This window comes from Microcaecilia unicolor, chromosome 2 (genome assembly GCF_901765095.1).
Source record: "Microcaecilia unicolor chromosome 2, aMicUni1.1, whole genome shotgun sequence".
NCBI lineage: Eukaryota > Metazoa > Chordata > Amphibia > Gymnophiona > Siphonopidae > Microcaecilia > Microcaecilia unicolor.
Window position 1 is genome coordinate 556,787,942 of NC_044032.1, and position 17,775 is coordinate 556,805,716.

The 17,775-nt window shown below is 42.8% G+C and overlaps 1 protein-coding gene across 1 annotated transcript in view; it reads right to left on the bottom strand.

Annotated features, from left to right (window-relative positions):
- Positions 1–1,234: 1,234 nt before the first annotated feature.
- The window catches only part of CLOCK (clock circadian regulator), a 250,497-nt gene continuing 233,956 nt past the window's right edge, over positions 1,235–17,775 (bottom strand). The window contains 2 exon segments of the mRNA XM_030192205.1: positions 1,235–1,662; positions 11,841–12,081. Of these exon segments, the coding sequence (XP_030048065.1) occupies positions 1,507–1,662; positions 11,841–12,081 (397 nt within the window). The 3' untranslated portion in view covers positions 1,235–1,506.

Sequence of the window (17,775 nt, forward strand, 5' to 3'; positions counted from 1 at the left end):
GATATACACAGTGGCTGCCAGGGATGTCTCTGTGGTTCCAGTGCTTCATAGATGCTGGCACATCCTAATTTAAGAGACAATAAATCAGGCAATTTTGCCCTTTACTAAAATTTATACATGTGTTCAACAGGAAAAATAACATCAACAGGATACTCATGATTTGCATAAAGTGTTTAAAACTGTCAAAAATGGGTTACAAAACAAGGAAAGCATATTTAAAGATGGCTGACATGTTACCTGAATCAACAAAATTAAGGCACTGTGGGATATACATTTTAAATAGTCCTGAATCGTTTCCATGAAAATGGAAAAGCCTATTTTTTTTCAAATAGTTTGATAGCCTTTTGCAACCTATCATTTCCAGAGTAAAAAGTGCCAAAATTGTTTAGCAAATGTAAATAGCTTGTGCAATCACTCCTATAACGGAACCATTCTTGAAAATGTTCTTTCATATAGTGTGCTTCATAAGTATTTCCAACTATAAGAAAAATAGCTTTGAGACATAAAATTCTAATCCGTCTGCTATACAGAAGTGCAAACGTCTTGATTCAAACCTAACATAAATGAAGAAAAATAACCTAAAACTTCTATATGGAACCTAACATTCAAGGTGCTGTAATTTAACCAAAATAAAATCCTCAGTGGTACATTAATCTCTCACACAGCTGCAACATCCAGAAAGGACTGTTTGTGCTGAAGGTGAAAAAACAAACAAACAAACAAACAAACAAAAAACCCTGCAACAATGCACCATGTCAAACAAACAGAACACTGGAAAACAGTGTAAGCATTTGGGAATTTAAGGACACCTAGTCAAATCTAAAAACTGAATTACAATCATGCATCATATAAAATATTTTGCTCTTTTTTATCCATATATATATATATATATATATATGTATATATATATGTACACAATATTTTACAGCATTTATACAATACAAGAATTTGTTTCTACATGACATTTCAAAAACATTTAGGTATTCATTTTCAAAGCACATAGACTTACAAAATTGCACAGTAACCTATGTAACTTTGTAAGCCTATGTGCTTTAAAGATAAGCCTCTTTTAGTGTCCCATAATTATCAAGAATAAAAACAAATCTCCATCTTTTTGGACTATCTACAAGACATAATTGTCAGCACACTCAAATAGCTCAAGAGCCATTTCTAAGATAACACTGGATACACGTGATGAACTGCTCCAACATTCTTTTGCAAAGTTATTGTTTGGTTTTTTTTTTAAAGTGCCATTTTCTGCAGATAGTTTCATGTAGTGAACATCCTTGTCTTGATTCCTCTGTGCATAACATAGAAACCCAGGCCACTGACACTGTTTGTGGTAGCCTTGTCTATTCCAAGTCATATGAAGTAGAATGCCATATCATATTAAGTGAAACTCTGAATCCTCTACTTCTGACAGCAGTAGTGCCATTGCTGAGTGAGCAGCTCCCACACTATGTGCTTTACTCACAGTCATCCTTGTGTCACTGCTGTTGATGAACTTTAAGGATTACCCAGGCTGTCATTTCTGGGCTGGGAAAGCTGTTGTGACTGCTGAGACTGCTGCTGGTAGGACTGAGTAAAAGTGCCCTGCTGTAAAGGGAAGGCAGCTGAGAGAATAAGCTGAGCTGACTGGTTTCCATGGAGTAATCTGGATGACTTGAGACAAAAAAAATACAAAAATCAGCATTTTTTTCTTTGCCTTCATATAGCATAAAGCTGCCATTCAAAACATTCAGCTTCTAAGCTTCAAGTATGGCCATTGTTGCTTTCCCTGTTATATAAGAAACCAGCATCTTTTACAGAAACATTGAAAAATGAATGCAGTTAAAAACTATATGGTCTATCTAGGAAATAAGATAGGAGAGTTAGAATATATTGCATTCAATGGAAAGATAGATTTAACAAGCATCGCTGAGACCTGGTGGAAAGAGGATAACCAGTGAGACACAGACATACCAGGGTTCAAATTATATTACAGTGATAGGGTGAATCGAATTTGTGGAGGGGTAACATAATATGTTAAGGAGGGCCTGGAATAGAATAGACTAAATATTCTGTAGGACACAAAACATACCTTGGAATTCCTATGGATAGAAATTCCATGTATAAAGGGGACAAGGATATGATAGGAGTGTACTACCAACCACCTGGCTGGGATGAACAGACAGATCTAGAAATGTTATCAGAAATTACAGAGGCTAACAAACTGGGGAACACAATAATAATGGGTGATTTCAATTTTCACGATATTGACTGGGTAAATGTAACCTTGGGACATGCCAGGGAGGTAAAATACCTTGATGAAATCAAGGACTGCTTTAAGGAGCACCTGATTCAGGAACCAACAAGAGGGAGAACAATTCTAGAACTAGTCCTTAGCGGAGCATATGATCTGGTGCAGAAGGTAATGGTGCTAGTGCCACTTGATAACAGTGATCACAACATGATCAGATTTGATATAAGCTCTTGAGTAATTATCCACAGGAAATCCAATATGACAGCATTTAACTTTCAAAAAGGAGACTATGATAAAATGAGAAAAATGGTTAAAAAAAAAAACTTAGAGGAGCAGTTAAAAGGGTCAAAAATTTACATCAGGCATGGATGCTGTTCAAAAATACCATCCTGGAAGCCCAGGCCAGATATATACCATGTATTAAAAATGGAGGAAGAGAGGCCAAACGACAGCCGGCATGGTTAAAAAGTGAGGTGAAGTAAGCTTTTAGAGCTAAAAGAAAATCATTCAGAAAATGGAAGAAGAATCCAAATGAAAATAATAGGAAACAGATTAAGGAATGGCAAGTCAAATGCAAAGCACTGATAAGGAATGCAAAGAGAGAATTTGAAAAGAAGATTGTGTTGAAGGTAAAAACACATAGTAAAACTTTTTAGGTATATTAGAAGCAAGAAGCTTAAATCTATAATTGTCTAACACACAGAAAAAATAAATAAATAAAAATAAAAGTCACAATTAATACCTTTTATTAAATTTAGATATTAGATATGTATCATATGTCAAAGAATAAAGTGGTTGCTCAAATCATATACTAACCACAATCGCTCAACTGCAAAACACTATGCACAAACTTGTGCAAAAACATACTCAGAACCTTACTGTACCATAAATATTACATTGGGCAGACCCTAATACACCAATATACCACCCATACAGACCGTCAACAATACGAAACAAGGGATCATATCACAATTCTCATGTACAGCCACAAAACATCATTTTAGGGTGGATGGTATTAACAATGAGCTCCTTTTATTAACAACCAGATAGAGATAAAGAGTTTTCAAATTTCAATTTTGGCACAGTATAAGTAATCAAAAACACATAGAACACAGATCCATCCTCACCAAGTATAGAATAAGTAACCACAAACTAAAATAGAACTATATAGACAAAAATTAAACTGAACCCCCAAGAGGCCAGATTCCACATACAAGGCAACGCCAGAGAAACAGTGATGCATATCCCTAGTACTGTGCAAAATATAAAGATAGCAGACGTAAATTTGAAAAAACTGACAAATATTAATCACCACTTTACAAATTAAAAAACAGAAATAAAACAAAACAAAACAGAGAAAATAAGATAATACCATTTTATTGGACTAATACTTTTTCAATTAGCATTCAGAGGCCAAAACCTCCTTCCTTAGGTCAGTACTGCTGTTACCTTTTTCTACCTTTGTTGTCTCTGGTTTCTGCTTTCCTCGTCTTCTCTTCACTCTGTCCCTTTCATCCAGCGTCTGTCTGCTTTCTCTGCCCCTGTCCACTGTCTGCCCTTTTCCCCTTTTCATATGGTGTCTGCCAGCTTTCTGTGCCCCTTCCATCCACTGCCTGCCTTTTCTTTCCCTTCTGCCTGTCTTCCTCTTTTCTTTTTACATATGCATTCCAGTATCTTCCCCCTCCATCTTTATTTCTCCTCTGTCTGTTCCCCATCCATATCCATCTTCTGCTTAACTCCTCTTTGACTTTTTTCTCTCCATGTCACTGTCATTCCCTCTGACTCACTATCTCTCTCCTATCCATAACCTCCCCTGCCCCCTCTGTGTCCCTGACCCTATTCCACCTATATTCAGCATTTGCTGTGTTCCCATCCCTGTTACTCCCAAGTTCAGCATCTGCCCTTTGTCCCCCCTTCCCATGATGTTCCTCACCCTTCTTTTGCCCTCTCTTTGCACTCCCACCCCCTTTTCCCTTTGGTCTGGCTGGAAAGAATCGCTCTCCCTCCCCCCCCCCATTAGTGCGGTATTGCACTCCCCCTCCTCACTCCACGCCCACTCCGCTCCGGCATGCCTCCAAGCTTCCAGGTTCGCCAGCAGCATCTCAGCAATGAATGTGCTGCCTTCTGCCTGCCCCGGAAGCCTCCTCTATACAACTTCCCACTTAGGCGGGACACTGAACAGAGAATGCTTACGGGGCTGGCTGAAGGCAGCACTCACATTGCTGATGCTGCCAGAGGCTTCGAAATTTAAAAACTAGTAGAGTGGGGCGAGTGAGGAGGAGGGAGAGCGATGCCACACTAGTTGGGGGGGGGGAGATGCTGGGACACACCATGCAGGACCGCACCAGTTGGGGGACGGAGAAGACGTCAATGGATGGCATCACTGGATCACCCCCCTAACGAGTTACACTCGGAGCGGAGCGGACCGCCCCGCCCTCGGTACGCTACTGCCCATAGGTCCCACCCCCCGCGTGCGCAGTGATGGCGCCGATCAGCAGTAGGACTCGAACTCGATGCAGCCACCCAGCCTGAAGACAAGTGAGAGTCGCGCGGGGGAGGGGAAACAGGAGAAACCGCGGGGCGCTGCTGCTGCTGATCCTGCTGTTAACTTCTGGCTAGGGAGGCTTAGCCTCCTCAAGCCTCTTATACCGGGCGCCTATGCTCCCTTCCAATTCAGACTGTCTCTATCCCTTACATTCAGCATCTCTCCTCTGTATCTTCACCTCTTCTATCCAGCATCTGCCTTCTCTTTCTCCTCCTTCTATTCAGAATTTCTCCTCTTTATCCAGCATCTGCCTTCTACACCCCCTTCCCATGCAGCATGTCCCCTTCCTACTCTCCATTCCATCCAGCAGCTTCCTCCTCTCTCTCTCTACCTTTTCCAGTTAGTGTCTTCCTCCTTTCTCCCCTTCCAACCAGTATCTCTCCTTTTCAGCCAGCATGTATTCTTTCTTCCCTCTTATATGCAACATATCCCTTCCCTCCTCCTATCCAGCCAGTTTCCCTCTGTTTCTGCCCCCTTCCAGCCAGCATTTACATTCAGTATGTTCCCTCTTTCCATACTTTCCATCCAGCCTTTCTTCCATTTGTTTTCCTTCTTTTCAGCTAGCTTGTCAAGCTCTCTCCTCCCCCCCCTTCCCCCACTGCCAACCTGCAGAAAGAAGGATCAGCAAAATGACATGAAAGTTAAACTGTGCAAACTTGAATTAAAGTGGATTGATTTTAAAAAGTGTTCATAGATAATGCTTACACCTCCATAGCGGCCTGCAGCCAGTTCACTCTCTTACACACCCCACTTGCCCTCAGCCATTAGATCCTGTATAACGTTATGACAAAGTAAAAGTTTTGAAGTCACAATTCCTCCACTGCAAAACACTATACACAAACTTGTGCAAAAACACACTCAAAACATTACCATACCACCACTAACTCCTAAAGACCTTACTCATAAAAAGGCAGCGATGTAAATATTACACCAGGCCCTAAAACACCAATGCCACACCCTGTGAGAAAACAGAACAAAGAGGACTGCTGTAAGATCTCCACACTACCACAAAACTGAGACAGATCCTCAACAAATATAAAGCAAGGGACCACAGACCAGTAATAGAGAAGGCAAAACAGTGAACTAGAAACATCAAAAAGTCAGGCTTTGCATGCATAGCAATAGTAAAGAAATAGACACTAAAATGCAAGATATCAGATATGTGCATTTCTAAAAGCTCCAAAACTGTACAAGGAAAGACACTTGAACTCTACTGATAATAATCTAGTTAACCTCAATTTTTAAAATGGAGAAAAAAGAGACCTCAGATGCCAGAGGACACCATGGGGGTATTTTACAAAGCTGCACCAGTGACTCCTGTGCAGTAAATGAGAGGAAGCCCATAGGAATTGAATGGGCTTGCTCTCATTTACCGCACAGGAATCACTAGTGCGGCTTTGTAAAAGAGGCCCCATATGATCAGCGCCATGAGCAGATTGGTCCAGAACATGCAGAACCAGTTTCTGTAATCAAGATTGTTGTCAAAGTTATTTTTGCTCTCCTGCAGCCTTGGCTATGTAAGCAATGTTCCTTTCACTGCTCAACAGGTCTGGGTCTACTGAGCCTGCAATCCTTAGCTGACTTGGTCTGAGTCTGTAACTTGGAAGTCAGGTTCACAGTATAAAATAGTGCCTTTTCTGTAGGGCCATTTTTGTCCCCACAGAAGGGGGAGGGAAAGAGGGCAAATGCTGGACGGAAGGGGAAGGGAAAGAGGATAGATGTTGGATGGAAGGTGAGAGAATGAGGGCAGAGGACAGATGTTGGATGGAAAGGGGGAGTGAAAGAGGGTACATTATGGGTGGAAAGAGGGGATGAAAGAGGACAGGTGTTGGGGAGGAAGGAGAGCAGATGCTGGTTGGAAAGGGAGGAAGAAAGAGGGCAAATGCTATTTACAGAAACAGTATTAGTCACCCTTATGACTAGATTTAAACAAATAATTACAACTGGCAACAATATACTCCTCCTACAATTTGACATGTCAAGTGCCTTCGATATGGTTGACCACGGAATCCTATTACACATACTCGAATACTTTGGCATTGGAGGAAATGTCCTGAATTGGTTCGAAGGGTTCCTAACCCAACGTTCGTATCAAGTCACATCAAACTCGACCACGTCTAAGGCATGGACACCTGAATGTGGAGTACCACAAGGATCACCTCTCTCACCAACCATTTTCAACCTAATGATGATCCCTCTGGCAAAACTCCTATCAAACCATAACCTCAACCCATATATATACGCTGATGATGATGTGACAATATACATCCCCTTCAAACAAGACATTAACGAAATCTTCAACGAAATCAATCAAAGCCTACACATCATGAACACATGGGCAGATGCATTTCGTCTGAAATTAAACGCAGAAAAAACTCAATGCCTGATACTCACCTCCCATTACAACACAAAAGAATTCACAGCTATAAACACACCAAACCTGAACCTTCAAATCTCAGAAACGCTAAAAATCCTTGGAATCACTATTGACCGCCACCTAACGCTCGAAACACATGCTAACAACACAACTAAAAAGATGTTTTACAGCATGTGGAAACTGAACAGGATAAGACCATACTTCCCAAGATCCGTCTTTCGCAGCCTAGTGCAATCCCTTGTGCTCAGCCATCTGGATTACTGCAACTCGCTATACGCAGGTTGCAAAGAACAAACACTGAGGAAACTTCAAACAGCCCAGAACACGGCAGCCAGACTCATCTTTGGAAAGCCAAAATATGAAAGTGCAAAACCATTACGAGAGAAACTGCACTGGCTTCCACTCAAGGAACGCGTCACTTTTAAAGTATGTACATTAGTCCACAAAATCATTCACGGCGAAGCCCCAGCCTACATGTCTGAGTTAATAGACTTACCACCCAGAAACGCCAAAAGATCATCCCGAACCTTCCTTAACCTCCACTTCCCCAATTGAAATACAAAGCGCTACACGCGTCAACCTTTTCTCACATGAGCACGCAGTTTTGAAATACACTGCCGCGCAACTTAAGAACAATCAACGAGCAAGCTTCCTTCCGCAGACTATTGAAGACCCATCTTTTTGAAAAAATTTACGGAAAGAACCAAAACACATAAAGCCCACACTTGCTGTTCACTAATGCATCATACATTCACCTCTGAACTCTCATTCCCGTATTATCACATCATTCATACCTTTACTCACAGAAAGATATATACCATATGTCCTCATGGCTTTTTATCGCTCTCTAAGCTCCCATTGTTTCCTTCCAAAGTTTCAATGTTTGTGTTCCATTGTTACATTCCTTAACGACACCTCAATTTCGCATAACTCTGCACAATGTAATCCATAATCAATCTGTAACAAATTGTATATCCAACATTTAACTCATATTGTAAGCCACACTGAACCCGCAAAAAGGTGGGAAAATGTGGGATACAAATGCAATAAATAAATAAATAAATATATATATGGAAAAGGGGAAGAAAAAGGGCTGATTTAGGATTGAATGGGAGAGAAAGAGGGCAGATGCTACTACTACTACTTATAATTTTTATAGCGATACTAGACGTATGCAGTACTGTTCACTTGAACATGAAGAGAGAGTCCCTGCTCAACAGAGTTTACAATCTAATCAGGACACAGAGTTTACAATCTAATCAGGACAGACAAACAGGATAAATAAGAGTTAAGGGAAATACTAAGATGGGAAAGATAAAACAGACATGGGGTTAGGAGTTAAAAGCAGCATCAAAAAGGTGGGCTTTTAGCCTAGTTTGAAGACGGCCAGAGATGCAGCTTGACATACTGGCTCAGGAAATCTATTCCAGGCATATGGCACAGCAAGATAAAGAAACGGCATCTGGAGTTGGCAATGGAGGAGAATGGTACAGATAAGAGAGATTTACCCAAAGAATGGAGTTCCCAGAGAGGAGTGTAGGGAGAGATAAGGGTGGAAAGGTACTAAGGAGCTGCAGAGTGAATGCACTTGTAAGTCAGTAAGAGGAGTCTGAACCATATGCGGAAACGGATAGGGAGACAATGAAGTGATGAGGAGAGGGCTAATACGATTACAGCGACACTGGCGGAAGAGGAGAGAGATGGCTTAGTGGGAGACCTGTGAGAAGCAAGTTTCATATTTTACATTTTTTTTATTTGTATTTTTAATTGGTAATGTAGTGATTGGAATATGTCTGTTTTTGAAATTTATATCTGCTGTCTTTGTTTTGCACAGTGCAGGGGGACATACATCACTGCTTCTCTTTCTCTGGTGTTGCACTGCATGCTGAGTCTGGTTTTTTGGGAGTTCAGTTTAATTTTTGTCAAACTACTCCAAACAAAAAGGCCAAGTCCCCTCTTCACCACTGAAATTTTAATAGGAGGAGGAAAAGACTTCAGAGATACCGCTGCTTTAAATATTACAGCAAGCGGATAATACCATCATGAGTCATAAAATCCTTCACTGACACCGGCAGCGCAGCTTTGTAAACAGGCGAGTTAGTTGCAATATTATGAAGACCGCATAAAAATTAAAAATGCAACGTAGCTTTTCAAATCATGCTCTACGGAGCGTCCCCATTTCACTTTTAATTGCTTCGTCAGGAGCCACTTCTTATGCCTCAATGCTAAGCTATTTCTCTGATAGCAGTGCATCTCGCGTCTCATTGCTTACTGGTCTATTATGCAACTGAGAATCGCTAGCGCAGCTTTATAAAAGAAACCCTATATGCACAACCACAGGCCGGTATAAAATTAAATTGGATCCCATTCTCACACATTTCCATTATATAGGTGCACTAGGCAGGGATGTGCTTTTATCACCCCTTCTCTTTGCCCTTACAATCAAACCAATGGCTTGGGCTATTTGAGTAATCCCTGATATTAGAGGCATTCACTGCAAGTGGAGCATAAGGTTATGCTTTTTGCAGACAATGTTCTTTTGACCCTGACAGACCCACACACCTCCTTCACTGGGGTTACCAGGGTATTAAGGGACTATAGTCAGGTGTTGGGGCTTCAGGATAAATATGACTAAGTCTGAAATTTTGAATATTATTATAGATCCCCAACTAGTTGCTCCCTTACAACATCATTTTCCATTTAGATAGATGCCTCATTATATATGTTATTTGGATATTAACATGAAAAGGACCCTGGAGCATCACTACACAGCTAATTTTCCATCCACACTTAGAGAGTTATCTGATGATTTAGAGTGATGGGAAGGTCTTAGTCTTCCAAGGAGTGGACAAATAGTTGCCCTTAAGATGATTTATGGTCTTGCCACTTCCCATTCCTTGTCCAGTTTTTGTTAAACTACAGCACAAAGCTTTCTCTTTTATGTAGAAAAAGTGTTGACCCAAAGTCAAACATGCTATGCTATATCAGCCTAGACTGCGAGGGGGTATGGGAGTCCCATGCTTTTTTATTTACTACCAAGCAGCTCACCTTCGTATCTTGACTGATTAGTTTTCTAATTCTTTAAAATCCTGGGTGGGCATAGAGCAGGGATGGCTAGCTCCTAGGCCATTCTGGACAACTGTATGGCTTCGAAGGATGAGAGTTACGGGAGGTGATTCGTAAGGCTCCTCTACAAATTTGGCATACGCTGAGGAATAAATATTTTCCTGACATTATTTTTTGTCTTTGGCCCACAAATCAAGATTATGGCTTTGGGAGCAGGGGCTTCAATTTTGGGCCAGATTTGGGAAGATTTTGTCTTTTTCCGGACCTTCAGGAGGGGTATGAGATTCTCTCACCAGTATAGACAAATTAGAGATTATATCCACCTTAGGGCCCAAGGGGAATTAGATCTGGCAGAAACTTTTAGATTGGGCTGTGTGTGTGTTTTGGGGGGGGGGGGGGGGGGGGGGGGTGTTAGTGGACGAGGCTGCATCTCTCATCTATATAGTACATTGTTATCTTTTGACTCACCGATATCGCATTATACTGCTAAGTGGGAGCGAGATTTGGGGACTACATAGGAGCCCAGACAATGGACTAAATGTTCAAAATTTGCTTAAAGTCTCTATAGCCAGTAATCTAATGCAGAGTGGCTATAATATCCTGTGTTGTTGGTATTATACTCTGCAGCACCTGGTCACAATGTTTGGCACTGGTATAGGCATATGCTGACAAAATTGTGGTACTCAGGGAGATATGTACCACATCTGGTGGACTTGCCCCAAGGCGCAACAATAGTGGCTAGCAACTTTACAGCTTGTCCAGCATATACTCCCAAGTCACATTTTCTGCTAAGGCAGAACATTTTGTGCTTCACTTTAAACCGGTTGTGGTGAAAAAAGATCATCATAAATTGGCTACACATATATTTGTAGGTGCTAAGCTGGTCTTGGCGGTGGCTTGGAAACTGTGAACTCTTCCATCAATAACTGTGGTGTTGATTAAGCTGGATTATGTTTACCAGATGACAAAGTTAACAGCTACATGAGTCTTTCATGAGATATGGAATTTATATAGTGCTTGGAAACATGGTGCAGATGTACATATAAAGTGCTGTGTATATAGTGCTTGTTTTGCTCCTACAGAGAAGTGCAACCTACAGCAACGGATGCTACGCCCCAGCTATGAACTCTGGTCTTACTTTCTGAAGATTGATAGTTGTGGGACTCTGGGTGCAACAAAACCTTTTTCTTGGGTTGGGGGGGGGGGGGGGGGCTGGGAGGGTGGATGGCAGGGCTAATTGTCCTTGGTATTTTTGCACTGTGGTTTGTTTTTTACATACTGCTTCGATGTTATGCTGATTTGTACTTGTACTTTGATTAATAAAATTGTAAGCAGAAATCTTCCACAATTTAATCAACAAAGACTGAGAATATAAGCCTTTAGTAATGTGTAGCATTCAAATGTACCACTCTAGCAGTATGAGAGATTGGATAGAGAAGAAATATAGAAGACAAGTGATGGTAAACTCTCGAGGGGGATAAAAAACAACCCAACATCACAGTAGTGCACCATATCCACAAAGAATATTCTTTGAATGCAATCCTGTTGCTAGTGTCTTCAGTCCATGTATTAGTTTTCACAAAGTGCAGTCATAAAGCAAGTTGCATTACCTGTAGGAACTGTTGGGATTGTTGGGTCAGCTGTGCTCGAAGGGGCTGCTGCTCTTGCGGATTCTGCTGCTGCTGCTGCGTAATGGACAATGTCTCAGAAGGCTGCTGCTGTTGCTGTGTTGAAAAAGTTGGGTAAGCTGTCATCACCTGACCCATGAGCATAGTACTTGGTACCATGACCGCACCACATGCCACAGGAGCAGTCACTAATTTGGTTACAAGTTGCTGGCCTTGAGAAAATCTGGAAAAAAAAAGTTTAAATGATTATTTTAACATTAGTGAAGGACTATTAACTATTGAATTAAGGTATTAACTATTGAATTCTATGAAAAACACATATTTAGATTTGCTATTACCTACATTTTACTTGCTCTGCATTCTGTATTTAAAGTATAGACATTATTAGTATTCATATAAAATACATCTGATGCATTGTTTTAAGCCTTTGAAATAGATAGCACAGTTGCTTACCTGCAATGGGGATTCTCTAGAGATGGAAGAATGCAGCCACACTTGATGGTGAAGTCCTCCAGCCAGATCCTGTGTGTGGTGCTCTCCGCTACAGGGAACCCTCTTTTAAGGGCCCCAGAGCATTACAGGTATTCTTGCACTGCTATAGCATTGCCTCTCTCTCTTCAGTCAATATCTTAGCATTTTACTCAACTTGGGACAGGGAAGATGGTGGGCAGGAAAAGTGTGGCTGCATTCCCCCTGCTGTCTACATAAAACATCTGTTACAGGTAAGTAACTATGTTTTCTCTGTTGACCAGCAGGGGAAATGCAGGTACACTTGCTGGGGGCTCCAGAAATGAGGGTTACCTTAATAAGCAGTGTTCCCTTGGTGACCCGATTAAGCAAGAGTGTGGTGCAGTGCCTCACGGAGCAAAAAGGTTTTTAAGCACTGACTGCCCAAAAGGCATTATCCTGTTGTGAGGAGGTGTTTAGGCAATAGTGTCTAGTAAAGGTATGAACTAAAGAACAAGTGGCTGCTCTGCAAATTTCTGCAATGAACACAGAGAAAGGTTAACTGTAGAGGTTGCCTTGGCCCAGAGACAGTGGGCTGTGACTGTGCCCAAATAAGGTAGACTAGCTTTGGAATAGCAAAAATTGATGTAGTGTGAGACCCACCAAGATAGGGTATACCTGGATTGCTTGGATTGAACATAAAAAAAGAGATGGGAACTCTGACACACTGTAGCAGTTTCTTTAAGTTAGTACAGCAGAGCTTGTCGAATCAAGTGCATGAAGAATTAATTCTGCTTGACTGGAGCATGGCTTAGGAAGTAGGTTGGAAGGACTATGGACTGATTGATATGGAATTCCGAAACTATTTTCAGATGAACTTTAGAGAGTGTGTGTAGAATAACCTTGTTGTATATGAACTGAGTACATGGTGGGTAGCAGACTAGGAAATGCAGTTCACTAACCTTCCTGGCTATGCTACAGGAATGAGAAATAAGGTCTTCTATGTCAGATGCTTAACAGTGGCTTGCTCCAGAAGTTTGAATGAGGGTTCAAGCAGCTGCACCAGTATAATAGTAACATAGTAGATGACAGAAGATAAAGACCTGTACAGTCCATTCAGTCTACCCAACAAGATAGCGCATCGCATAAAAGTATGATGTGAATATGTATAATTGATCATAATTTTCTTTGTCATTTTCAGATCACTAATTATATAAAGACCCGACACTATAATACTATGAATAAATACAATCTTTTAATCTCATGTCATTATATGGGAGTATATATTGCTATAGAGCCTCAGCTGGTCACAGACCATAGAAATCTGCCCAGCAGCATCCCCATCATTGTCCACTACTGTATATAAGGAGGTATACCTGTTCCACAAATCACGATATTGACGATGCCCCGGAGAGAATGAAAATTTAAGCGAGGTAAGCAACCAATTTGCCATTTCACGCATAAAGTTGTGCCGGGTAGCAAGAGATGGAGGTGAAGTGTCAACCCAGAACTGCAAAATGCTTTTAATGGGAAGGGTGGCTACTAGAATACATTTGCACTGTGCGTCTTCAAAGCCCCTCCCCCGCAAGGAGGCTTTACTCCCCATCAACACCACCAAATACGACCAATCTACTGCACACTGCAAAGTGGCCTCAATGACTCCTAGATCCTGGGACCAAAAGGTAGACAGGGTGGGGCATTCCATAAATGAATGCAAGAAACAGCCTGGGAACGCTTTGCATTTCACACATAAATCACCATCATAGACCCATGGCTTTACCCTTCTGTTTAGTGATGTGCACCCTATGCAGAACTCTGCATTGAATATCCTATAATGCTGAATTGGGGGTCACTGAATGAAGATACTCAAATGCAGCCCCCAACTGAGCCTCCGAAACATCCTCCACTAAATCTTTGCTCTACTCCCTGACTAGTTGCATTAAAAAGGGAGCTTTCCTAGTATCCCGGATTAGCTGATACCATTGGGATAGTCTATTTAGATTAGGAGAGAGACTCAAAAAAACCTTGATCTAATTGTAGGAAGACTGCCTGAACTTTATGGCGGTATTCAAACATGAGAATTTAGTCTCTCAACTGGAGATAGGCAATAAAAGAAGAATTGGGGACATTCCACGCACGCTTGACTTAGTCAAAAAATGGAAAACTTTTGCCCCCTAGCTGCCTTAAATGCCCCAAATATCGACACCCTCCTCATTTCCACTGCTAAAAGGCTGTGGTATCCAAACCAGCAGGAAAGTCTGGGTTACCCACTAGGGTCAAAAAAGGGCTCATCCTCCCCGCCACCCCTCTGCAGCTTCTCCACCACGTCCAAGCTTCTTTAGAACACTGAAAAGTTGATTCCTCGACATTACTCCCAAACTCCTGGGCACTGAGATTCCAGGACTGTGAAAGGATCATATGGTACACACCAGCTACTCCAGCAATCAGCAGGAGTGTAAAAACCACTTCCAGAATAAATCTCATGAATCCAACGAAGGAGCACGGTGAAATTGTAGGCCCACAGGTCGGGTTGTCAGACCCCCCCTTGAATCCTATTGTGGGCCAGTTTAGCAAAAGATATTCTGGGTCGCCTGGTGTGCCAGATAAAAGAGCCGATTATGCTACAGAACATGTTGTCTTTCTGCCTATTTACCCAGAGCGGGATCATCTACAAGGGGTACAACAGCCTAGGTAAAATAACCATTTAACTAATACTACTCGGCCTAAGAAATTCACCGGGACATCTTTCCATTGGACACAGAGCTGTTTTATTACCTCCAGTCTCTCAGTAACATTTTTCATATAGACCCAGGTATGGTTCGCGCTGAGGTACACTCCAAGATACTTAATGCCCACACTAGCCCTGGATATTGGAAAGTTGGGTAAGGTAGCACAGGTGCAGGGGCCGGTTATAGGTAAGACCTCTGATTTCCCAAAGTTTATACTAAGACCTTAGAATGACCCAAAGTCTCGAATAATGGTCATTACCTGTGGCAAACTGGAAGGCAAATTATCGAGCAATAAAAGCATATAATCTGCAAATAAATTGATACAATTTACACACCCTCCTGCTGTAACACCCTGCAAAGCCGGATCTTGATGTATCCGCGCAGTGAGAGGCTCTAATGTGAAAGTGAATAAGAGGGGGGATAAAGGACAGCCCTGTCTGGTCCCTCCGCCCAGTGAAATCATCTTAGTAAGAGTATCATTGATAATGATTTGGGCTGTGGGATTACTATAAAGGACCCTTATCCAATCCAAAAATGTGCCCCAAATGCCAAAACGATGCAGTACCCAAAACAGATAATCCATACTACTTTATCAAAGGCTTTCTCTGCATCTAGACTTGTTAAGATTGCGTCCCCTGAGCGTTGACTCCCCTCGAACAGAATGCGGCTCATCTTTAAGATGTTAGCTGAGGCAAATCTACCAGGAACTAAACCTACCTGGTCCCGATGAACCAGCAGGGGAAGGAACTCATTTAGCCTAGACGCCAGCACTGCTGCAATGATCTTAACGTTCTGATTAAGCAATGAGATTGGCTAGTAGGAACCCACCAACTCAGAGTCCTTCCCCGGCTTTGGAAGAACAGTGATGTAAACGTGGTTCAAGGAGGGACCCATAAACTCGGAGTCTCGTAGGGCATCACACATAAAGACAAAGGAAGGAACTAAGAGGTCTTGAAAGATTTTGTAAAACTCATTGCCCAGGCCACCCAGACCTGGCGCCTTAGCCAGCTTCAACTGTTTGATAACCTTCTGCACTTCTCGCCCCTGCAAAGGCGCATTGAGATGAGCCACCTGTTCTGGAATCAAAGAGGGCAAGTCTAAGTTGGCGAAAAATTCCGCACAGCCTGCAGTGGAGAAAGATCCTTTACTATAAAGAGTGGAGTAAAAACAAACAAATTCCCGCTGTATTTCAGCTATGTTGGTGTGAGAGGCCCCAGTAGAGTCTCTAATTTTACTGCTGTAACTTTTTGCTGATCTCTGTTTCACTAAAGAGGCAAGAAGCTTTCCCGTCTTGTTGCCCCACTGATGCAGGCAGTATTTATATAATTTAACACTGTAAAGTGCTCTTGCGTCTAGCAGCTGCTGCATTTGCTTCTTATGTTCAAAATAGGCTGCTCGCGTGTGCTCAAATGGGTAAAGAATAAATAGCTTCCACAAATCAATCAGGAGATGGATATCTCACTGCCTTTGAAAAAATTTGCCACTTCAGTGAGATTCCTCAGAAAGACTGAGGGGTAGATGCATCAAGCAAACGTAAAAAAATCAAAATCGTTAAAGGCCCTAACGATTTTTAAAAAAACGAAGAATGCACCAAAAAAAAAAAGTCACACATGCTCAGATCGGTATAGAAACGTACAATGTATCAAAGAATCACAATACACATCGTTAATCGGCCCCCAAATCATGCGCAGAGCAGCCAAGCGTTATGTTAGCTGCTCTGCGCATGCCACAACAGTCAAAACACAGTCAAATCAAAGCACATGGCTCCCAAATCAAAACAAAAATAAAAAAAAAGGGTCGGGAGGGGGCAAGGGCGCTCATCAGGAGCATCCTGTACGGACGGCCTTGCCCCCCCCCCCCCCCCCGCTGCTCCCCACTTTCCGCCGCTCCCCCCACCCCGAAAAAGCAAAATTCAAGCAGCCCCTGCCCCCCTCCCTTCCTCACTACTCTCTCACCTCAGCTCCGCCTCCCGACATCCTCCGTCCTGTGCCCCGCCCCCTTTGGGGTCGTCGCCGCCATTCCCCTCCTCCATCGGGCCCCCCTCCCTCTTACCGGGCCCGTGCAGCGCCTCTCTCCTCTGTCCGAAGGCGCTGCACGGGCAAGAAGACAGCTGATGCCTGCCTTCGCCCAGCTTCGATGGCGCGTCTTTCTCCTGCTGGGCCCGCCCCTGTCTGACGTCAGTAACCTACGTAGGAGAGAGGCGCTGCACGGGCCCGGTAAGAGGGAGGGGGGCCCGATGGAGGAGGGGAATGGCGGCGACGACCCCAAAAGGGGGCGGGCACAGGACGGAGGATGTCGGGAGGCGGAGCTGAGGTGAGAGAGTAGTGAGGAAGGGAGGGGGGCAGGGCTGCTTGAATTTTGCTTTTCGGGATGGGGGGAGCGGCGGAAAGTGGGGAGCAGCGGGGGGGGGGGGGCAAGGCCGTCCGTACAGGACGCCTCGGACGAGCGCCCTTGCCCCCTCCTGACCCTTTTTTTATTTTTTTATTTGATGAGTTTTCTGAGGTCCTTTGGACCAATCACAGCGCTTTTAGCTCTGCTAATGCGCTGGGATTGGCTCAAAGTTTGTTTGTTTTTTAACTTTACACTTTTTCCTGGCACAGAGCTGTCCTAACGAGAGGTCCAGACCTCTCGTTAGATTTCCTGCCTTTTTCCTGCGTAAAGGCAATCGGAAAAGGTTAGTGCATGTCGTTTCAATGGGGTTTTCACACTAATTGCTCATCTCCATTCCGTTTTCGTTAGCT